The sequence below is a fragment of the Podarcis muralis genome, chromosome 4, assembly GCF_964188315.1.
Source record: "Podarcis muralis chromosome 4, rPodMur119.hap1.1, whole genome shotgun sequence".
NCBI lineage: Eukaryota > Metazoa > Chordata > Lepidosauria > Squamata > Lacertidae > Podarcis > Podarcis muralis.
In genome coordinates, this window is record NC_135658.1 from 74,971,780 (window position 1) to 74,996,205 (window position 24,426).

General features: G+C 41.0%; 1 protein-coding gene across 10 annotated transcripts in view; it reads right to left on the reverse strand.

Annotated features, from left to right (window-relative positions):
• Positions 1-24,426, reverse strand: part of TSGA10 (testis specific 10) — a 41,243-nt gene that overhangs the window by 13,388 nt on the left and 3,429 nt on the right. For 3 of the 10 annotated variants that reach the window (XR_003706514.2, XM_028727872.2, XM_028727870.2), the window contains exons 2-15: positions 21,247-21,363; positions 18,744-18,959; positions 17,126-17,191; positions 15,543-15,710; positions 14,979-15,134; positions 12,998-13,171; positions 12,780-12,857; positions 10,820-10,971; positions 10,280-10,395; positions 8,239-8,393; positions 7,207-7,262; positions 6,391-6,559; positions 4,678-4,788; positions 127-312 (exon numbers count right to left, since the gene is read on the reverse strand). Coding sequence is in view for 9 of the 10 variants with exons in the window: in XM_028727872.2 (XP_028583705.2) it covers positions 127-312; positions 4,678-4,788; positions 6,391-6,559; positions 7,207-7,262; positions 8,239-8,393; positions 10,280-10,395; positions 10,820-10,971; positions 12,780-12,857; positions 12,998-13,171; positions 14,979-15,134; positions 15,543-15,710; positions 17,126-17,191; positions 18,744-18,959; positions 21,247-21,363 (1,920 nt within the window). In the remaining variant the exon portion in view is untranslated. Of the gene's footprint in view, positions 1-126; positions 313-4,677; positions 4,789-6,390; positions 6,560-7,206; positions 7,263-8,238; positions 8,394-10,279; positions 10,396-10,819; positions 10,972-12,779; positions 12,858-12,997; positions 13,172-14,978; positions 15,135-15,542; positions 15,711-17,125; positions 17,192-18,743; positions 18,962-21,246; positions 21,364-24,426 lie in introns of those variants that run through there. The other 7 variants (XM_077927589.1, XM_028727876.2, XM_028727871.2 and 4 more) reach the window with 6 other exon arrangements.

Genomic DNA, 24,426 nt, shown 5'->3' on the forward strand with positions numbered 1-24,426 from the left:
TAACACTCCCAATGGAGATGAAGAACAAGGGCGAAAGCGCTGAATGGAAATGAAAAAGCTCTACTGCCCAGCTATTAAATGAAAATGAAATTGTAAAAATGGATTGCTGAGGCTTTTCCAACTTACGTGCCCAATCTCTGTTTCAAGAGCCTCTGTTCGTTCTTTTAGTCTGCGGCTCTCAGATTCTGCACTGAGGAGCTCCAGTTGGACAGAGCTACAGTTTGCTTCCATTTGTTGGAACTTGGATTCCCACTTTTCTGCTTGCTCATTGGCCCTGTGGTAGTTATCCAAAAGCTCTTGATTCTCCTTTTCCTGAAATTCAAAATTTGGTTTCATTTTTGAAATTTGAGGCCAGTTTACATATGCCATGCATAGTGGGACAGAAAATTAGCTTGCATAATCACAGAGCAGGAGCCATGGTGGTGCCCAACAGATGTTTTGGACTACAACTCCCAACAGCATAGGTAACACCCAGTGATCATGGGAGTTCTAGTCAAAAACATCTGGAGGGCACCACATTGGCTACCCCTGTCCTAGAGCATAGAAAAACACAACCTGTGTTACAGTGCATATATTCTATCATTTGTATATATAATCACCTGAATGCTGCAATTCTTCCACAACTTTTTTGAGTGAAAGGTCATGGGAACTGGTTGCGTACACCCCATATTGTTAGACAATTGGAAAGAGAGCACATGGCTCTCTACTGCTACACTTTACAATATAAATGGATGGGGAAAAAAGTGAACTGGCCCTTAGTAAACTATATTCACTTCAGTCCAGTTGTATGGTGGGTTTGCAGGACTACAGTGGTGCCTCGCAAGATGAAAAGAATCCGTTCCGCGATTCTCTTCGTCTAGCGGTTTTTTCGTCTTGCGAAGCAACCCCATTAGCGGCTAAGAGGATTAGCGCTATTAGCGATTTAGCGGCTTAGCGGCTATTAAAGGATTAGCGGCTAAGCTGCTAAAAGGCTATTAGTGGCTTAGCGGCTTTGAAAAAGGGGGGGAGCGGGGGGGGGAAATGGCGAGGCTCGCAAGACGTAAGAGCATAAGGTCAAACAGATTCCTCACTGGCCTTGCAGACAACTTCATTGTCCAGAAACTGGGAGAAGCAACAAGAGGAACAGCCATTTTAGATCTGGTCCTAACCAATGTTGAGGACCTGGTTAGTGGGGTAGAAGTGGAAGGATCATTAGGCGCGAGTGATCATGCTCTTCTGAAGTTTACTATACAGCGGAAAGGAGCAGCCAAGCATACTAGGACTCAATTTCTTGACTTTAAGAAAGCCGACTTCATAAAACTTAGGGAAGTGCTGGGTGAGATCCCATGGACAGTAATACTAAAAGGAAAGGGAGTTCATGATGGCTGGGAGTTTGTTAAGAGGGAGATAGTAAAAGCACAACTTCAGGCAATACCAATGAGACGGAAACATGGAAGGTGCCTAAAGAAGCCAGGGTGGCTATCTAAAGAACTTTTAACTGAGTTAAGATTAAAAAAGGATGTGTACAAAAAATGGAAAAGGGGGGAAACCACCAAAGAGGAATTCAAACAAATAGCCAGCACGTGTAGACACAAAGTCAGAAAAGCTAAAGCACAGAATGAAATCAGGCTTGCTAGAGAGGTTAAAAGCAACAAAAAAGGCTTTTATGGGTATGTTCGTAGCAAAAGGAAGAACAAAGAAACAGTGGGGTCACTCAGAGGAGAAGATGGTGAAATGCAAACAGGGGACACAGAAAGGGCTGAACTCCTCAATGCCTTCTTTGCCTCAGTCTTCTCTGATAAAGAAGACAATGCCCGACCTGAAGAATTTGGAGCAAATGATTCAGCAGAGGAAACACAGCCCAGAATAACTAAGGAGATAGTACAAGAATACTTGGCTAGTCTAGATGTATTCAAGTCTCCAGGGCCAGATGAACTGCATCCAAGAGTATTAAAAGAACTGGCAGATGTGATTTCAGAACCTCTGGCAGTCATCTTTGAGAATTCCTGGAGAACAGGCGAAGTCCCGGCAGACTGGAGGAGGGCAAATGTTGTCCCTATTTTCAAAAAGGGGGAAAGAGAGGACCCAAATAATTATCGCCCAGTCAGTCTGACATCAATACCAGGGAAGATTCTGGAGAAGATCATTAAGCAAGCAGTCTGTGAGCACCTAGAAAGGAATGCTGTGATCACCAATAGTCAGCATGGATTTCTGAAAAATAAGTCATGTCAGACTAACCTGATCTCGTTTTTTTGACAGAATTACAAGCCTGGTAGATGAAGGGAACGCAGTGGATGTAGCCTACCTTGATTTCAGCAAGGCATTTGACAAGGTGCCCCATGATATTCTTGTAAAGAAGCTGGTAAAATGCGGTCTTGACTATGCTACCACTCAGTGGATTTGTAACTGGCTGACTGACCGAACCCAAAGGGTGCTCATCAATGGTTCCTCTTCATCCTGGAGAAGAGTGACTAGTGGGGTGCCACAGGGTTCTGTCTTGGGCCCAGTCTTATTCAACATCTTTATCAACGACTTGGATGATGGACTCAAGGGCATCCTGATCAAATTTGCAGATGACACCAAACTGGGAGGGGTGGCTAACACCCCAGAGGACAGGATCACACTTCAAAACGACCTTGACAGATTAGAGAACTGGGCCAAAACAAACAAGATGAATTTTAACAGGGAGAAATGTAAAGTATTGCACTTGGGCAAAAAAAATGAGAGGCACAAATACAAGATGGGGGACACTTGGCTTGAGAGCAGTACATGTGAAAAGGATCTAGGAGTCTTGGTTGACCACAAACTTGACATGAGCCAACAGTGTGACGCGGCAGCTAAAAAAGCCAATGCAATTCTGGGCTGCATCAATAGGAGTATAGCATCTAGATCAAGGGAAATAATAGTGCCACTGTATTCTGCTCTGGTCAGACCTCACCTGGAGTACTGTGTCCAGTTCTGGGCACCACAGTTCAAGAAGGACACTGACAAACTGGAACGTGTCCAGAGGAGGGCAACCAAAATGGTCAAAGGCCTGGAAACGAGGCCTTATGAGGAACGGCTAAGGGAGCTGGGCATGTTTAGCCTGGAGAAGAGGAGGTTAAGGGGTGATATGATAGCCATGTTCAAATATATAAAAGGATGTCATATAGAGGAGGGAGAAAGGTTGTTTTCTGCTGCTCCAGAGAAGCGGACACGGAGCAATGGATCCAAACTACAAGAAAGAAGATTCCACCTAAACATTAGGAAGAACTTCCTGACAGTAAGAGCTGTTCGACAGTGGAATTTGCTGCCAAGGAGTGTGGTGGAGTCTCCGTCTTTGGAGGTCTTTAAGCAGAGGCTTGACAACCATATGTCAGGAGTGCTCTGATGGTGTTTCCTGCTTTGCAGGGGGTTGGACTCGATGGCCCTTGTGGTCTCTTCCAACTCTATGATTCTATGATTCTACGTTTTCGTCTTGCGAAGCAAGCCCATAGGGAAATTCGTCTTGCGAAGCAACTCAAAAACGGAAAACCCTTTCATCTAGCGGGTTTTCCGTCTTGCGAGGCATTCGTCTTGCGGGGCACCACTGTAGTGGACATCTCAACTTCACTGTAGAAAGATGGACCTGCCATGCAGGTACCACTCAACTTGTGCAACATGTCCATGACCAATTTGGGGAGAATATCTCCTCCCACTCTTGCCACTCATACCACAGTAGTAAAGTTTTCATGGGCTGCAGGGGGGAAGGGAACAAGACAGATGGGCAAGCACCAGCTGTATAGTGGGGAAGGGGAAGGGCTCTGATGTTGTTCCAAGTATACCATTGCAGCTCCTTCCTCTGTAAGATCTGCTGCAAGAAAATCAAAGCAGATGGGGAAATGCCTCAGTAAACTTTTGTGTTTAGTAAAAATACAAAAAATAGTCTCATGAATTTTGTGACTGCATGCAAGCATTTTTCAGCATGCAGTGCATTTTGAATTGAGGCCTTAAATAACACTAAGGCAGCTCAGATCTGCATTGACCTTGCATGCCTTCTTCTACTGGGATTATCAAATTCTTTTTGCCTTTTGCACATGTGTCAGTACAGATTAATACTGATGGAAAGCTTCTCCTTCCTTCTACAAACATTTGACCTATTTGAGATCTTAATCAAAAGCTAGTTTGGCTGCAAAGCTTTTGCAATCCATGGAACAGAGACTATAAAAGTAATGCAGTTTCCCAGTACTGGCTGAGTGGAATCATTTCTTAGAGCAGGGGTGGTGAATGGGATCTGGTTCAATGGGCAAGACTGTCATCTCTCCCACCCCTTGTGGGAAAAATTTGACATCTGGTTGGGGTAGCCAACCTAACAATACCCTGTTGACACAATGACATCAAACAACCCTTTTTTGCCTCAGGAGGAGTGCTTTGCAGGGCCTTTCACAAGACCCTTGCAAATTGCTCAGCAACATAGTATTTTGTATAGGGCTTTGCAAGGGTCTTGATAATCCCCTTGCAAATTACCGTACTATCTTGCAGAATGCTTTACAAGTGTCACTGTGAATTGACCCAATGAAGCTGTCAGCTCTCCTGCAGCATTTTGCACAGCACTCTCTGAAGGCTCAGCAAAACCTTTCAAATCATTAGAATGTATAGGAATATGCTCCTTGACAGGAAGCACCCCATTAGACATTGCATGGTTTAGAAAACTTGCAGCTTTTCAAAATATACATTTACTTTAGATTTCAGCATGCTCTTCAGTCTGGAAATATCTGTATGCCAATCTTCAGTTTTCGCCTTCAGATTATCAAGTTCATTCTGACATTCACTGAGTTTGTGATGCAGAATCTGTCAAAGAAATGTGAAACATTGTTTTAGGCAAGCATTTCATACTCTTTTCAGGTTTGACAAAATTTATAAGTCGGATTAGGTGTCGTAAAGTGTTACAATTAAAGATGCATTCCTATATATAAAAAGAGAAATGCAAACCTTCAAGATGAACAAAATTCTAAATAAAATTTAGAGTTAGCAGAACAAGCCTGAAGCAACACACGTGTGCACACAGGGCTGGCCCAAGATATTTTGGCATCTGAGGGGAACCACAAAATGATGCCCTCCTCCCTGGCAGGGAAGAAGAGGTGAGTGAAGGTCCATGTCAGCAACAAGGGGGGAATAAAACTCTACATTGGGATCTACTGCTCTGTGAGGCAGGCACACACACACACACACACACACCTGCCCGTGGAGAAGACAAGAAACTGACTGAGATGATGGGGGTGTGACCAACAGATAAAGACCAGTCTGTGTTTCCTGTCTTCAGCAGCAAGAGAGCAGCATAACCCATATGATGACGTGTTAACCACCTCCAGAGAACATAGTGTTATGAGTTTGTGGATACTAGACACCCTAAATTCCAGGGTCTAGATGTTAGAATTTAATCAATGTTTTGGAGTGTTAAAACTGAGTGCAAGACCTGTGTGTATTAAGCCAGATCCTGTAAATTAAACTGCCTGCTAGTTTCTGCTAATACTTAAATTAAGTGAAATGCTAAGGGCTAATTAAGCTAGGCTAACTTCCTTGTGAGGAAATCACCTGGGGTGATAGGCTATTAAGAAGACTAAAAGAAAGGTAAAGGACCCCTGACCATTAAGTCCAGTCACGAACAACTCTGGGGTTGCGGCACTCATCTCACTTTACTGGCCAAGGGATCTGACGTTTGTCCGCAGGCAGTTTTTCCAGGTCATGTGGCCAGCATGACTAAGCCACTTCTGGCAAACCAGAGCAGCGCACAGAAACGCCGTTTACCTTCCCACTGGAGTGGTACCTATTTATTGACTTGCACTTTGATGTGCTTTCGAGCTGCTAGGTTGGCAGGAGCTGGGACCGAGCAATGGGAGCTCACCCCGTCGTGGGGATTCGAAGGCTATAGAGGATCAAAGGGTCTCTGTGTGGAATGACAAATGGTTGTGACCCCTGCTCAACAGCTAAAGCAAGAAGAAGTGTGGGCTAAAAACTTAGAGGTTAGAGTTAGGGCTGTGATGTAATGTGGTACTAAAGCAGTGAGATGGAGACAGAGGCAGAGAGCATCATGGCTGATGCTTGTTTGAATCCAGAGCTGTGCCTATGGAGGAAGCAAGACCCAGAGTGATGCTGGGAACCCCTCCATCTTAGGCTCAGGTTGTATATATCTGTAAACAAACCATGTATCATAAAGACACCTGTGCCTAATTTTCCGAAAGGAAACACAAACCCTGGAACACCCTGTAATCTTGCACTGCTCAGAGATTGGAACAATATCCTTCCTGTTGTTGTTTAGTTGTTTAGTTGCTTTGTGACCCCATGGACCAGAGCATGACAGGCACTCCTGTCCTCCCCAGTTAGTTACAAAACAGTTCCTGGTTAATAGTGGAAAGGTAAATATGAGTTGTATTCAAATCTGCCAACATATACCTGATTCTCCTCCTTAAAGCCATAAAGCTGTTTTTGTAGATTATCATTCTCCCGAATTAATCCTTCTTTCTCTTCACTAGTCTGAGCAAGTTCATTATTAGATTCATCCAAAAGTTGATGTAGTTTGGTAATATCCTGTTCACACCTGCAGAGTGCTTCAGTAGAATGCCTGGGCAGTAAATTATAAAATGCAAAATACATTTTACATAAAAATGTTATTGCAAAACAAGGGCATGAAAATATCCCTTCATCAAATATTTTTAGATAGAAGTATACCAATAATTATATTTATTTATTAAAACATTTTTAAAATATTGAATAAGTCTAATATTAAGGTAAAGGTAAAAGGACCCCTGACCATTAGGTCCAGTTGTGACCGACTCTGGGGTTGCGGCGCTCATCTCGCTTTATTGGCCGAGGGAGCCAGCGTACAGCTTCCGGGTCATGTGGCCAGCATGACTAAGGAGCTTCTGGAGAACCAGAGCAGCACACGGAAATGCCATTTACCTTCCCGCCGGAGCAGTACCTATTTATCTACTTGCACTATGACGTGCTTTCGAACTGCTAGGTTGGCAGGAGCAGGGACTGAGCAACGGGAGCTCACCCCGTCGCGGGGATTTGAACCGCCAACCTTATGATCAGCAAGTCCTAGGCTCTGTGGTTTAACCCACAGCGCCACCCACGTCCCTTAAGTCTAATATTACAAGTTATAAATACAGAATAGATTAATTTATATATGTTAATTCTAACAGAATAGTTCAAGTTAAGTAAAATTAACTTTAAAAGAAAGAACAAAATCCAGAGTTTACGTCTTACTTTGTTGATTTCTCCATATCAGAAAGTAGGCACTTCAAATCTGAAATGGTCTTTTCCTTGAAAATAAATAAAAATGTATTTTTCCTCAGTAAAAAAGATATGAACAAAACAGGAAATAGTTTGTTTTTTCATGTTGGTTTCTTTTGTTCAGTAATATTTTATAAGATTAAGGTTGCAATTCTAATCATCCTTATATGAGAGTAAACTCCAATGAACAGAGCAGGATTTACTTCTGAGTAAGCTTGCACTCCACAGGTTTTTAACATTTTTACTACAATACTATACATACTTGGTTGGGAATAAACCTCATTGAGCTCAGTGGGGCTTAGTTCTAAGTAGACATGCATTTGATTGCAATGTTAGGCTGCCAGAACAGCAAAATAAATATGGTAGAGATTTAATATCATGGCACAGGCAAACTTTGCAGCAAAAGTCTCAGAAATCTCGGAACTGTGGTGCTGGAAGGGGGTGGGATTAACCCTTTCACGTGACATGGTTTCCTCAATCAAAATGCCCCCTAAAGTTGCTATTAGAATCTCAACATATACAACATAGTAGTTAAAGAGTCTGTGGCTGCAAGACCTACAAACAGCATGTACAGGGATAGAAAGTTATTTGCAAAAAATTTATAGCATTTTAAGTTTTCTAAATGGTAGTAAAGTTCCTCATTCTATATTTAAAACTGTACTTAAAAGTCATAATCATATTATTATTAGTATCGGAAGGTGTATGTTTAAACTAAATCTAAAAAGCACCAATTTTAATAAGCAGAATGTTTTAACCCTACTAATCCACGTATTTGCATATTAAAACAGAATTACTCAAAAATAATCCACAGAAATGTCAATTTCTCATCACTAGCACAACTCATACTTGTACCATTTACTTTGTCCAATATGCCTGTAATGTGTACTTTCAAAAGCTACATGCCAAATATGAAGTCTTCTTCTTGCATAAGCACAAAAAAAAATCTAAATGTGATGAATCTTAAATATCTAAACATTTATATATCTGTTATATATCAAAACTTACTTTAAGGGCCAAGCTTTCTTCAAGGGAGGCAACTTTATCTGCTTTCTCTTCCAGAAGCTCATGTAAAGAATCCTTTTCTGTATCTAGTTCAGTTATTGTGTCATTGAGTGTACAAATATCTTCTTGTTGGACAAGATTTTGTTTTGAAAGCTTTTCTGGAAATATTATAATAGAATTTCATTATTTTAGCAATTTAAAATAACCTTTGGTAAATAGGTTGTGATCAAGCAACAACTCTGATGAGCATACAAATATTTATTATGCATGTGCAACCATGTACAAGTTCCCCTCAGCGTACATTCTGGCCAAACTGCAAACTTAGCTAAGATAGTCTTGCAGAAAAAAACAATGAACAGTCTTGTGACATCTTAAAGGCCAACGATTTATTGCAGCATAAGATTTTGTGGAGTACAGTCCACTTCATTTTATCCTGAATTGTTGGTGGATGTACATGATTGGGGGCGGGGAGGCAGGGAGAAACTGGAAACAATGAGGTCAGAAGAAAATGAAATACAATGGACAGTCACAATTTCCTCAGTAACAGTAACCATTCACAAAAAGAAGAGTTAATCACAAGACAATCTGACATTGCTAAGTTACTTAACACATATAGTGCAATTTTTAAAAAATCCATCGTGCTCATTCTATCTACAATGATAGCACTGAACCTCCCTCACCTCTCATGCCCAGGCCTGGGGAGGAAGTGAACAATGGGGGAAACTGGTCTAGTTACTGACCACTTGCCACAGAATATAAATCCACTATACATCTGTAGCACTATTATTGCCATGTTTTCCAAGAATTTTCAAATGCTTCTAAATAACTTTATATAAATACAGCACAAACACCATCACATGGATGTGTCCTTAATTGTCAAACTTGGCCCAAGTAGCCAAGAAAATGGAACTTTTCTGTAGCAGCATTTTGGGGCTCTATACTTTGCGTCACATTCTTGTAATGACACAGGCTGTGGGTAGCCAATGAGGTATGTTCCAGTTTTTGTAAGACTACAATTTCCATCATTCCTGACCACTGCCATGATGACCATGGCTTATGGAAATTGTAGTCCAAAATCATATGGAGGACACCTCATTGGCTACCCCTGCTCTATGAAAAGTACACCTCTCTGTGCCTAAGGCTTGTGGGATGCACTTTTTGTTACTGTTTTTATAGTAATATAAAGTGCTTGGATCAAGGAGATTTCAATCATGACCTTGGTGAGCAAAGCAGAAAATTTAAATCATGGATTTAAAATTTAAATATTATTTATGATCAGCTACCTCCTATATAAAAAAGTACATATTCACTGGTACTAAAGTCATAGAAACAAGTATTCCTGACTAAATAAATCACAGAACTTAGGCAGAAACTTGGCACAAAATAGATGTAAAAGATCATCCATATGGATTAGTGGGTAACACTTGTATACTTGCCAGTCTCTGGCCCCAGTCGTTGTTATTAATAATTCATTTCTATGCCCAAAACTCATAAAAATGTGGTCTGCAGAATCACAATTAAAACTAAAATGACATAAATGAAATCAAGCAGAATACATTCAAGAAACAGAAATGCAGGATTACAAATATGAGTCATTCAACAAGGTTATAAAAACAGGAAATTGTTTGCATAAAAAGGCTTGCTGAAATAAGCAGGTCTTAATTTGGCACTTGCAGCTGATTACAAACAACTTGATTTTACTAGGTAGAGTTTCAGGCACCATCAGACATTTCTCAGAGGCAGGTTGCAAAAGTCAGGCAGGGGTATAAGGCGTAAGGTAAGATTTTAAGCTGCTGGTGTTTAGGCTTAATATACTTAATAGTAAGACCTTGAAGATAGTTTGGTAGCATACTGATAGCCAAATGCAACTCTCACAATATAGGTGTTATATTTTGTCAATAGCCAGCACCTGATAACCAGGCTGCATAATTCGGCACCAGCCTCAAGGGTAGCCCCACATAAAATCACATTGCAATGGTCCAATAAATAATTCTGTATAAAATATATTTTAAAAATTACTCAAAGGTTAGCATTTGAAACTTACCATTTTTTTCATCTAGACACGTAATTTTATCTTGAATGAGCTGTAATTCATATTTTTTCTTTGAGAGTTGCCGTTGGGCCTCTGCAATGTTATGCTCCATTTTTTCATTCATAATGCTAAAAATTAACAAAGGGCAATTTACATTGATCTTTTCACACAAACTTTGCACTAACACTAAAAGGGATCTCATTATAAATGGCAACTAATTAATAGCTAGTGACCATGGAGCAAGGGAATTTTGTGAACACGTAATTAACAGTTAATAAAAGCTAAGCATAAGCTACTGAACTCTTCAAACAGAAGTCAGTGCAAATCAGGTATCAGGTAATTTAGAATTAGTGTATGAAATAAGACAACTTAACTAAAGAGCAGCTATTGCCAAAGTAGAACATACAGTATATCACCATCCTTTTAAACTACATTATTATTTATATCCCATTAATAAGCCTACTTCGTATCTCAAAAAGTTAAAATTATAGCCAGTCAACAGACACAAACTTAGAAACATAAAATATTTGATTCAACACATATTTCAGTTACCTCAGTGAAGCATTAGTTGCTTTTTGCCTGCTTAGCTCACTTTCAAAATCTACTGCTCTTTTTGCCAATATTTTCATCTCCATTTCTAGAGACTCGATTGTCTCCTTCATTAAAGCCATCTTTGATGTTTGATCTAATCGCTCATTGTCAAGCTGAGACATTAAAGTGACAAGGAATTATTACTTTATATAACATCCAACTGCTCCAATTAACATACACTTTTACTTAGAAATTATTTGTGTTGCCTTTTCAGACTTTTTATAGAATTATAGAATCGTAGAGTTGGAAGGAACCCAAGGGTCATCGAGTCCAACCCCCTGCAATGAGGGATCTCAGCTAAAGCATCCATGACCGATGACCATCCAACCTCTGCTTAAAAGCCTCCAAAGATTTGTCTCCACACAAATGCACAGAGTATGGGAGACAAGCAAGATGAATTGGAGCTTTTAATTCAGGAATGCAAGTATGACCTGGTAGGCATTATTGAAACCTGGTGGGATGAGACCCATGACTGGAATGTAGAAACTGAGGGGGTATAACCTGTTTTAAAGGAATAGACCAAGCAGGAAGGGAGGAAGAGTAGCATTATATGTAAAGGATGTGTATACCTGTGAAGAAATCCATGACTTGGAGCATGGAAAGCAGACTGAGAGTATATGGGTAAAGATTGTAAGAGAAAGAAACAACAGTGACTTTACTGTGGGGATCTGATATAGACTGCCAAGCCAGACAAAAGACTTGGATGATGCAGCAGAGCCCCTCTCCAATGCAGCGAAGCATTAACCACACTAGGGACCCAACCAGTCAGTCTCCCTCTGCTAGATTTAATAAGCCAGGAGGGACAGGGGTCAAGGGCACATGTGGTCAGATGCATTGCCACCAGCACCTTGTCCACCTCAGCTGATTGCATTATCTTAACCAAGACAGCCAAATGTAACACGATGCATAGCAGAGCAAGGACCTGATTAGCTGAAAAATAGGCAGTTCTTTAATGGACAAATTGGGAGTATTGATGCTCTGTTGCCAAAGCACACAAAACCCTGGAGATAACCCTGAATGGAGAGCAAATCAGTCTCCTATTTTCTTTTCCAGTAAGATTGTATCTTATATACTACAGTTTCTAGGACTAATTCCTTAAGAATATATTTCCCTTTAATAAAGGTTACAGGTTACAGTGAGAATTGAAACTCTTTGTTACAATAAGCCCACTGGCTACTGGCCTGTTTCTGGGCACAACTGAAATGTTGGTCATGAGCTATAAAGCCCTATACACCTTGGGTCCAGGCTATCTCCCTAGATAAGCCTGACCAGGTTTAGAAATCTTCAGGGGACACCTTTCTCTCCGTTTGCCACCCTCACAGGCACATTTGGTGGGGACATGGGAGAGGGCCTTTTTGGTGGCTGCTCTCATATTGTGGAACTCTAGTCCATGGGAGGTTAGGTTGGCCCTCTCTCTCCTTTCGCTGGCAGGCAGGCAGGCTTTTTTTGTTTAGACTGGCCACTATTGTGGCAGGGTCATTTAATGGTATGAATTGCATATTTTCTCCTCCTCTTGTTGTTGGGTTTTTAAATGGTTAAGTTGTTTTAATTCAGTGTTGTTTTTAATATGGCCTTATTTATTTATACTTATAACTGTTTGGTGTGCTTTTTAGCTGTATGTGTATTTAATGCTTGTTGTGAGCCACCTTGGATCTGACTCCTGTACTGGGAGAAAGGCGAGATATAAATAAATAAATAAATAAGCAAACAAATAAAGCTCTGTATAGATTACTAAATAAAAACATAAGAATTAATGCATACAAATAATTGCATGTTTCTTGAATAATGTAGTAAGAATTGTATATTTATACAAAAAATCATTCAATGTATCTTTTCAATGTCTCTGTCCTTACAAGCTTCTAACCACTTGTTTAACGTTATATCTACCATATCTTTAAAATAAGGAAACATTTTCCCTTACACTCTGAACATTTAACTCCAGTTCCTCAACTCTCTGTTCCAGGTGAGCTTTTTCATTAAATGCAGTCTCTTGAGCAATCTGTATCAAACAAAAACATAAATCAAATACACTTAGTATAATAAAATTTAATCTATTAGATTAGATACCACACAACAGTTTTGGCAATTGTCTTATGTTGAACAGATGTTGCACAAATGAATTTGGATAAAAAGTCAAACCTTTAACCTCTCTCTCAAGCTATCTCGTTCAGTGGACATCCTTCGGAAATCAGAAATAGCTGCATCCCTTTCTGTTTCCACACGCCTCAAAACAGCCTGTGCAGTCATCGCAGTTTTGGATGCTTTTGGGACTTTCATAGCTTCTTTTCGCAGTTGACTTATTTCTTCCTGGGCCTATTATTCAAAATTAAAACTCAGATGCAGATTTGTCCAATTCAAGACAGCTTAAATTGTAACTAGCCTACCAAAGACAAAACTGGAACCAACTTACTTCAGCAGATATATACAAAGTGAATACAACCCATAATGTCACATCCACAAATAGCCCAAGCAACAGAGATGGCATGTTGTTATTAAAACCTGCTTAGGTTGGGAGCTATCCAGAGGCATCAAGCTGGCACTGTGGAAACGTGATCCTGGAATAAATCAATCCTTGATCTAATTCATCAAAGTTCTTTCTGTGTTCTTAATAGTTTGTATAGGAGCAGCCAGCAGGAAAGAGTGTCACTGTGGACCTGTCCTAGCAGCAGGATTACTGCTGTGTATCAGGATGGTGAAGAGGTAAGGCAAAGTAGCAATTCAGTTATGGTGGTTTAGGCACACCAGCAGAGCCAATTTAACATACCTGCCACTATATTTGAACCACCCTGTCCTCACTACCACCCTACTCCACCTCATCCTGCTACATGGCAGCAGCAGTGCTACTACGTCAGGTCTGTGGCACCACCCCTTCCCACTAGCTGCTGCTCACATTACTTTCCATGATGGGTCCCAAAAGAAGAGATAACATCTATTCATTCATTCATTCATTCATTATCTTCAAAATTTCAAAACTTTTCTCCCCAATGTAAATGTACAAGCAGAATACAATAATAAATTATAAAAGTATAAAAAAGAAAAGAGGAAAATATTTTATAAATCCAAATAATATATCTCTCTGCATATAAAATCAGTATTTTTTTAATGCAGGCTATACAAACAAAGGGACGTGGGTGGCGCTGTGGGTAAAAGCCTCAGCGCCTAGGGCTTGCCGATCGAAAGGTCGGCGGTTCGAATCCCTGCGGCGGGGTGCGCTCCTGTTGTTCGGTCCCAGCGCCTGCCAACCTAGCAGTTCGAAAGCACCCCCGGGTGCAAGTAGATAAATAGGGACCGCTTACTAGCGGGAAGGTAAACGGCGTTTCCGTGTGTGGCTCTGGCTCGCCAGAGCAGCGATGTCACGCTGGCCACGTGACCCGGAAGTGTCTCCGGACAGCGCTGGCCCCCGGCCTCTTGAGTGAGATGGGCGCACAACCCTAGAGTCTGTCAAGACTGGCCCGTACGGGCAGGGGTACCTTTACCTTTACCTTATACAAACAAAACAGAAAATAAATTGAAACCTAAGTGCAGGAAGCCTAGAAAAACGAAAATATTTTAACAAACTGTTTAAGTCTACAATGAGGCAGCCCTATATCCCTCCAGAAAGAGAAATTCCAGAGTCTAGGTGCGAAAAGTAGGAGCCCACATTTTAAGTACTTGCACATTATAAATCGGGATGCAGGTGGCACTATGGGTTAAACCACTGAGCCTAGGACTTGCCGATCAGAAGGTTGGCGGTTCGAATCCCCGCAACAGGGTAAGCTCCCGTTGCTCGGTCCCTGCTCCTGCCAACCTAGCAGTTCGAAAGCACGTCAAAGTGCAAGTAGATAAACAGGTACCGTTCTGGCGGGAAGGTAAACGGCATTTCCGTGCGCTGCTCTGGTTTGTCAGAAGCAGCTTAGTCAACCAATAAAGCGAGATGAGTGCCGCAACCCCAGAGTCAGCCACGACTGGACCTAATGGTCAGGGGTCCCCTTACCTTTACATCATAAATCCTGAGGACGACAAACCTTCAACAAGGCCTCCTAAGACAATCTTAAGATAAACAGCACCCAAACACTTTAAGATTTTATATTTTGTCAGAAATTGTTCCTACCAGAATATTCCATATGCCTGTAAAGATTACCTGATCATAAAGTTGAATAACTTTGTCTCTTTCTGCTGTGAGAACCTTGATGTTGCCTTGAACTTCTGCCATGTGACGTTCATATCTTTCCAGCATTGTCTTATATTCATCACGGTCTCTCAACATTTGCTGAAATTCTGGATCAGATTTACATCCCTAAACAGTTAATGAAGAGAAGTTGATTTCCTTTTCTACTGCTTTTGGTTTATCAATCAATCAATAACATCCATAAGTCACAAACTTTAGAATTTGATTGGATTATTCAGTTTTAAATTATTCAGGAGATAGTGGGCGATATCCAACTAAGTCTTAATCAGAGATTTTAGTCTACTGAATTCAATTAATCTACTTTGAGTATGACTAACCATTGGATATCATTCTGTCTGTTCAGTTCATATTAATCTGTGCACAATTAACTATTCTGAAATGCTTTTTGAGAGTCTTACTGACTTCAACAGGATTTAGGTAGCCTGATTAATTTACTTCAGTCCCTTGCTAGCATATTAATCAAAATCAGCTGAAAAAATGCACAAATCTATACTTTATGAAAGTTTAAAAATATACCCGGATGGGGGAAAGCTCCTTTGAAACAGAATGAGAGGAGCTGCGCCTAGGACTTGACGTATTTCGAAGCATTTTCTTCAACTGATATCTGTCTTCTTCTGCTGACTTGATAGTATTGTCAAGCCTCGAGGGACGCCTCTCCTGTGATATTTCAATGTTTGAGGAAGGCTTTTAAGTGCCAAAGCGAAAACAATTATTACTATAAACATACTTTTCCAACTAAGACACATATTTACACATTTCTACAGAAAAAAATATTTTTTATGTTTCAGATTTTCTGAATTTACCATATTATAAAATCATTAAAGCTGTTTCTGTCTAGACTAACAGAGTTGGTTGTATGAAGCAGATCTTACAATAGAGGCTGGGAAGAGTGGGGGAACGTAGCATGCATGTGGCTATGAATGCCTACGTGCACCACTGAACAAATGTCATAGCTGACAACTTAAGTGAGAGAAGAAGACTGGTTTCGCCACCTGCCTCCTCTTTCCTTCTTTGTCCTTTATAAAGCAGGGTATGGATGAAAAATAGGGATCTTTTGCCAATCTTTCTGCTAGACAGAAAAACAACAACACAGAGCTTCCTGGCTTGGGTGCAGGTGAACATAGTACACTCTGTAAGTGAAAAGAAGGTAAGTGTGAAACGGCACACCCAAACCATTCTGACAGGTAGATGAGATTTCTAAGGAAAGAGACTCTAGGAAAAAGGTTTCCTTATAAACAGATTACGCCTTGAATTTCTGTACTTGAAGAGAGTACGTCTTTAGGTAATAATTAAGCCAGCCCACCGACTCTGCACACCTAAGGGTTGTTAGGAAAGGGTGCAGTAATGACCATGTTCAGCTTGCATCCCCAATGTCTTCCCAGGTACACAGAGATGCAAGCTGAATATGAAAGAATTGTGCCCATTGCTTTCTGTGTTACAGCCATGCAGGAAGATCAAACCACTGTTAATACTGAAGAAAGAGAAATCTCACTGAAAAGACATAAAATGCAGAATAAGGGGCATTTTGAATATTATGTATTCTAAACACTACAATTATGCATTTAAATATCTTATAAAAGACACATCAGTTGTACTAATCTGTGCAAATGTTTTTTGCAATGTACATATGTGTAATGGTTCTAGGGGTTGCTCGTGCGTAAGCCAACACCTGGCTGAGTTGCCTGAGTGAACCTTTCCTGTCCGGACAGCCACTCACCCGTGGCTGTCTCAATCGCTGGCAGAATCCGTCAGTGGGCGTTTTTCTTAAACTTCTTCCAACATAGAAGTTCTTTCACACCCAGTCTCCTCCTACTCTCCCTGCCTTCTGCGCAAGGAGGGCGTAGGCAGCGGAGGACCCTTCCTCCCCCCGCTGGTCCCCGGCAAGGAGTCATGTGACTCCCTCTTAGATTCCCCCATCTGCCCCCCTTCTCCACTAGAGCTGAGCTGATTCCCTTCCCCAGAAGATGGGCTGCCTCTCCCAATCCCAGGACGCTCTCTGGGATCCCTCTGGAGCTCGCTCTCTCCCTCCGGCACTGATGGCAGTTCCCTGACAAAATGATATGAGGTTTTATCAGCAAAAATAAAGATATGTAACTTACAGAGCTAAGGGCGCTGATTTTATGTTCCAATTTCCGTATAGTATTTTGTTGGCATTTAATCTGAGACTAAAATGAAAAGAAAGAAAAATATGATTAGTTAGACAACTGAAAATAGAGCATTTGGCAAATATTTTTCACTGACTAATCATGCATTTGGATAACTCATTTAAGATGAGCTGAAAATGACAAACCCAGTAGAGCTGAGGTGCCAGTCAGTTAGCAGAGTGGTTTTCAACCAGTGTGCTGTGGCGCTTAGGGGTGCTGCAGGCAACACTGGCCTCTGTCTCTCTTTCCTTCCCTCCCTCCTCTGATGCCCTCTTGTGTTTCTGCCTCCCAAAGGCTTAGTTAGCTGTTTGTTCTAGCAGCCCTGGCTACAAGCTCTGCAGGCAATTTGTGCCTCTGGAGCTGGCCAGGGAGTGCTGGTTGTCAGAGTAAGGATGTAAGTGGGTGAGGGAGGCCAGGCAGGCAGGCAGGCAGGCGCTGTGCTGGCCTTTCTTGTGCTTGCTGTGTGCAAGGCATGCCTGGGAGCTCAGTGCCCAGTGCTGAAGGGGAGCCTTTCCACCATGCAGGCCCGGCAGCACCTGCTGCTGCTGCTGCCTCCCAAGGTAAGGTGCTGGCCTCATGCTCACCTTTGGCCAGTCTCCATTGGGCCACTAAGGCTGGGGGCATCCTCTTCCCAGGCTCCTTTGGGGCAGTGTGAGGAGGCACCTCTCTTTGGGGCAGGGAGGGCAGCTCAGAGTTGGGCACAAGGTAGATCAGGATCTACTGATAAATCTGGGTGATTTGAACACAGGATGTTCAAAAAGTAACCAGACACCTACTGCATTACATTATCCAATAGGTGTAAGTTACTTTTCGAACACGCTATAGATTGGTAAGGATTTTTGACTCCTGATTGTTTAACAATAGCAGCAACACAATGAATCCCTCCTTAAATTATCCAGTTGGAATGAAGAAAGCTTAGGATAACCAGGAGTGGATTTTTATGTTGAAGGACTGTGATTTGAGTTCTGATACTATAAAAGTATTACTCAAAACAAATTAATGTGCTCAGAATTCTTTAAGTCTATGCCCTTTATATCAGACTCCAGCTGATGGATATCACAGTTTCAACAGTGGTGCCTCCAAGTTTACCCTCCTCTGCTCTACACCATTACAAGGCTAAATGTCCACAATATTTTTGACCTACACCTGTATCTCATTACTTGGTCAACATTGTGTTTGTGTGTGTGTGCGCGCGCGCGAGTTGTAAAATTATTGGAACACCAAGAGGAACATAGGAAACTGTCTTATTGTGAGATAGACCTTGGATCCATCCAATTCAGTATTGTTACACTGACTGATAGCAGCTCTACATGATTTCAGACAGAAGTCTTTGCCAGTTCTACTTGATGCTGGGGACTGAATCTGGGAATTTCTGCATCCAAACCAGATGCTCATTCACTGAGCTACAGCTCTTCCAATTGGTTACAATTCCAGTATTTCATATATGCAAACTCTTAAAACTACATGAGCATCCAGAAATGGAAATTTTTCCTGTAATTGTGAAACTAATTCTAAAAAAGAACAAACTATAAAAGCATTGCATGTATAAAAATTTTATTATTAATTCAAGTACCTTGGCTTCTGCAATTTCCTGGTCTGCACTATCCAATACAAATTCTTTTTCTTTTTCCAGCTGTTCTGCTAACTTGTCTACATGAGCGAGTTCTTTACAGAGATATTCATTCTTACTTGTCAAGTCACCCACTTGAGTTGTTACTTCTTTCTTACTATCAAGTATTTTTGTAACATACTTCTCCAACTCAATATTTTTTGTTCGCAGTTCTTCAACCTTGTAAGTCAAAAAGAACAAAATTGTTTCACTTCTCCTACATCTTAAGTCTTGGCAGCAAAACATTAGTTCCTATCACATTCTAAGTCTAAAAGGCTCCTGAGCAGCTGACCATGGTTAAGGTACATTGCAACTGCTTGCTCCTACATGGAAATAGCTGGCTGAGCTTACGCATGACTAAAGGAATACATTTCACACATACTAACTGGAACTCCAGCTTTCGTCCTGGAGAGCTCAGGCCCCAAACATCTTAGATTATCTCTAACTCTGTGACTCCTTATAAACCCATCAGCTGTCAAAATCCTTTGGATGGTGCCTCAATGAACCAAATTTCAATAGGAGCAGTATATAAAGAAGCATTTTTTTACATCAGTAAAAGAAAACTGTCATGTGTGAAGCAGCCCAGTGGTAAGGTAGACTAAGAGAGACAGAAAAACCATACAAGAACCAACACCTTAGGTGTGCTTCAAAAGTGATATGCTGACTTGTTCAGAAAATCTGATAATGGTTAGATAATGAGAACTTTTAAGGCCAAAGTGACCAGCCTATAAAAGCTGGGTCACACCACTGATTTTATATAAAGCAGAGGAATTATGTGTTATTTAAATAATTAGTCCAGAAGTGAAAGTCAAACCCAGCTCCCATGTTCTTCCCACCAAATCACTTTGCCTCATCTTCCAGAAGGGCTCCAAGACTACATGCAAGCTCATGGGGGCAAGGGGAACTCATGTTGCAACCTGCCATCATCATGCCCAGTAGGGCCTCCAGCTGTATGGAAATTGTTGTTTTTCACCTGGAACCTGAATGACAATGAAGCTTTTAAAATCTGCCTATGATGCATGTATGTCATATTCAGCGTCTAAATTCTAGAAAGCTAGAACATATAATGCAGCTCATGGAACGTGCCTAATTATGCAACAACTTTGTTTCTAAGGATCTTGAATGATAACAAAGTTCCATGTAAAACATACAATAGAGCCTGAAGCTTGAAATAAAATCCAGGATCTATGGCTTTCACATGGTGGGTGCATACTAGAATAAAAGCTGTCCAGTAATACTAGCAAGCTTATAATACTGTCTTGCATGACATACTAATCCTCGTGAGACTGTGCAAGTATGCAAGCTCCTAGAGAGGAGCTCACAGCTGTTTTTCTCTTCCCTGATCTTTTCATTGTTGTATCAAGCTTAACCAAGGTTTGCTTTTGTCTGAACCAGGGCTCATGGTTAAACTCTCTCCTTGGTAACAACAAACTGTAAACAAGAATAAACTTTGGTTACAGTTCATGGCTAGTGAAGAGAAAGCTTAACTATAAGCCATGGTTTGGACATGGTAAGTCAAATTATGGCTTACTTAAGTGCAGCATGGCAGCAAAAAAGATCAGGGGGGAACAAAGCAGCTGCAAGCTCCTGCCCCAAAACCAGCATGCTCACATGTCTCACTAAAATCAAGTTTGGCTTAGCATGTCATGCAAACCAGCCCTATAAAATACACTTTAATTCAATAATCTTCTGCCTACTGCCGCTGCTAATATTGTAGCCTTTAAGCAAATGAGCAGTCTTTTTTTAAATACTGTTTTTATTTATTTTCATAGTACAGAAGATAAATTTTGAGAAAACAATTGTTACAACAGTAAACTACAAGTAACTTATCCTGATAAAATTACAGACTTTTATCATGCCATGTGTTAAAGTTTCATTTGATAACTCTAAGAGATCATGCCACATTTTCCCATGAGTGCTGGATGGATTCCAGCCACAGTCTGAACAATTTATGTATTCAATAAATATTTGTCATATGTTATATAAAAGGAATATGGATTGTGTTTGCCCTTTGCTGCTAATGAGCAGTCTTGTGATCAGTGTATGCTCTTCTGATCAATGAAATGATATCAAATCTGGCAAACACAATATTCATCCATTTCTAAAGAATCCATCAACCTAGTTTTGTCAGGTCTGAATCAAGACTGATAAAAGCAAAGTAGTCCCGATGCAGCTAAGTACTGTAATTACTCTCCATATACCTCCGGTAAACAAATGAGCTAAACCTATAGGGTTTTGCATTGGGAAGGCCCATTAGTACACACAGATATTGTCATGATAAAATGCCACAACAGGTTGATTAACTACTATTATATAGTCATTACAATGTAACCATTGATCCCATGCCATTATTTTGTCTCAACATTTCTAATGAGAGGACAAATCCATTTTTCACAGCAAAATGTTATGTTTATGGTCTAGTTTAGTTGTTACATATAACCAAAACGTCAGAAAAATTTGACAGAACCTCTGTTTGCAGTTGTTGGATGATTTTGTCTTTCCTAATGCTGTCTTCTGATTTTGAAGCTCTCTCACTTTCAGAAAATGGACAACCTAACACAAGCTCTTCTCTTGTTGTCAACCTCTGGGGGGAAAGAAGCAAAAACTGTTTAAAGAACAGTCCTGTTTTGTGATAGTCTATTTCTGTATTAGGCTGAAAAAATGCAAGTTTTGATTGTTATTGTCATAAGGTATTATATTGTAAATATAGTTGAAGCCCAAACCAGTATATATTTAACTGAAAGTAAAGTCCACTATGTTCAACAGGTTTAGATGGCAATATATTGGATGGGATCAGGGCTGGCTGGAAAACCACAGTCAAAGTGTGTTCATCTATGGTTCATCAACAAATTTCTAGGTTAAAGACGAAGTCACAAAACAGGTGACGAAATATGGAAAAATAACAGTGAAAGAAAATATATTCACAAAATGGTTAATATCTTTGTATAAATCTATAGAGGTTCAACTTTTTCCTCAGCAAAATTTGAGGTAAGGTAAAGGTAAAGGTACCCCTGCCTGTATGGGCCAGTCTTGCCAGACTCTAGGGTTGTGCGCTCATCTCACTCTATAGGCCGGGAGCCAGTGCTGTCCGCAGACACTTCCGGGTCACGTGGCCAGCGTGACATCGCTGCTCTGGCAGGCCAGCGCAGCACACGGAACACCGTTTACCTTCCCGCTAGTAAGCGGTCCCTATTTATCTACTTGCACCCGAAGGTGCTTTCGAACTGCTAGGTTGGCAGGCGCTGGGACCGAACGACAGGAGCGCACCCCGCCGCAGGGATTCGAACCGCCGACCTTTCGATCGGCAAGTCCTAGGTGCTGAGGCTTTAACCCGCAGCGCCACCTGCGTCCCCAAAATTTGAGGTGGTGGGAACTAAATTTGGGTTTAGAAATTGAAGAAGACGGATTGTGGACAAAAGTGCCATAAAAATGCATATTGGCAACATCCAGAGAAACAGCCCTTAAAATGGTGTACAACTGGTACTTAATACTTTGACGCCTAGCCTATATAAAACCGAATGGTTCTCCCATATGTTGGAGAGGAAGTCCCACTATAGGGACATATCAGCACATATTTTATTTTATTTTCCTCCCCTCCTTCCGATAGATTCCTGCAAATTCTAAATGTTACTGATACAAAATACATTTTACTTATACTTTACATCAGTTCATATATGTAATATTTGTAATAATTTTGATATATACACTTCGACACAACTTTGTTAATACATTCAGAAACTTTTATCTGAGTGTTTTATGTAATTGATGCATGTAATATGCTCTAATGTAAATAAACATATATCTCAATGCAACCATATTAAAGTTTAAAGATGAAAATGAATAAAAACTATGTTACCAATAGAAAAAAATAAGGAAAAGCCCAGGGCTGCTTCTACTCTGGATATTTATTGTGGAATAACCACACTTCATTCACTCACTTTTTACAGGGCATCTGTATGATGTTGTGAACAAAGCATTCTGCTCCCTGATCAGCTCTCATTTTCTTCAAAGCTCAGAAAGTCCAACTTTTTTAAAAAACACAAAGGAACAGCTGTATAATTTCCTCAGGTTTAGATGGACTGTTGTACAATGGTTTGCGGGCTCAGCTATAACCTGGATAGATTGCTCTAGGCATTTCCTTCTCTATGGTCCATCTGTCCTCCCTGAGAGTCTACTTTAACCCTTCCTTTCCACATAGTGTTGTATTTACTATATCTTATCCTTCCCCCCCCCCTCACCCCAAATTGGGGCAAGGCAATAATAAATAGGAGCAAAACGAGGGAGAGGAATTATTTAAACCTTTCCACTCATATGGTCCAATATAATATCCTCACCTCTAACATCTGGGACTGGGGGAAAGGGGACTGGCCACCTGGCTACAGAATGTTATTTTGATTCCTGAAGTCTGGAAACAGAGTTGCTATTCCATTTACAAGCTACAGCAGTATAGCAATAATTGGGTGCTAATAAATCACCCAAGTCTGGAGCACCCTGTTTTCTTTTGTCCCAGAGATTAAGACTAGATCTAAAAGGCTTAAGTTAAATTTGTTGGTGCAAATCCTGGATGCCAAGATCCAAGTCTGGAGCAACTACTCTTTGTGAGACAATGCAAGGAGATTTAAAGCCACAAAATATGCAGCAAAGTGAAGCATGGAACTATAGGCTGTCATACCCTTAAAATATGTCCTTCCAAGTGCATTTCAATACTTTCCTCTTCTCCCAGCAAAGGAAAACACCACACATTTGGTATGTTAAAAACTGGTTTACTTACAAACTCTTCAAAGGTTAGGTTCATGTGCTTTTCCATACATCAGCCAGAATTTTCCATACATCATCCCTAACTAACAGGACCAGTGGTCAGGGATGATGGGAATTGTAGTCCCAAAACAGCTGGAGGACTGAGTTTGCGGATGTGTGTGCTATGGTGTTAACCCCTTTATACATTAATTAGGCTTATGCATGTTGCTTACCGTATATGAGACTTGAGACAAGATTTCTATGAGAAAATTTGTGATGGTAAAGGTAAAGGTACCCCTGCCCGTATGGGCCAGTCTTGACAGACTCTAGGGTTGTGCGCTCATCTCACTCTATAGGCCGGGAGCCAGCGCTGTCCGCAGACACTTCCAGGTCACGTGGCCAGCGTGACAAGCTGCATCTGGCGAGCCAGTGCAGCACATGAAACGCCGTTTACCTTCCCACTGGTAAGCGGTCCCTATTTATCTACTTGCACCCAGGGGTGCTTTCGAACTGCTAGGTTGGAAGGCGCTGGGACCGAACGACGGGCGCGCACCCCGCCGCGGGGATTCGAACCGCCGACCATGCGATCGGCAAGTCCTAGGCGCTGAGGTTTTACCTACAGCGCCACATGGTAATAGCAGTTAAACAATGCAACCAATTACCTACAGGGGTGGTTGGCTGTTTCTTGCTGGAGGTCTTCAAGCAGAGGCTGGACAACCATATTTCCAGGATGAAGCAACTCTGGATTTCCTGCATCAAGCAGGGGGATAGACTAGATAGCCTATAAAACCTCCTCCAGCCCTATGAATCTGTGATACTCCCAGGTAAGTGTCCATAGTATTTTTGCCATTATATCTGCTTTTATTTCCTCTGTGCCTAAAGATGACATTATTCATAATACACAAAGTAC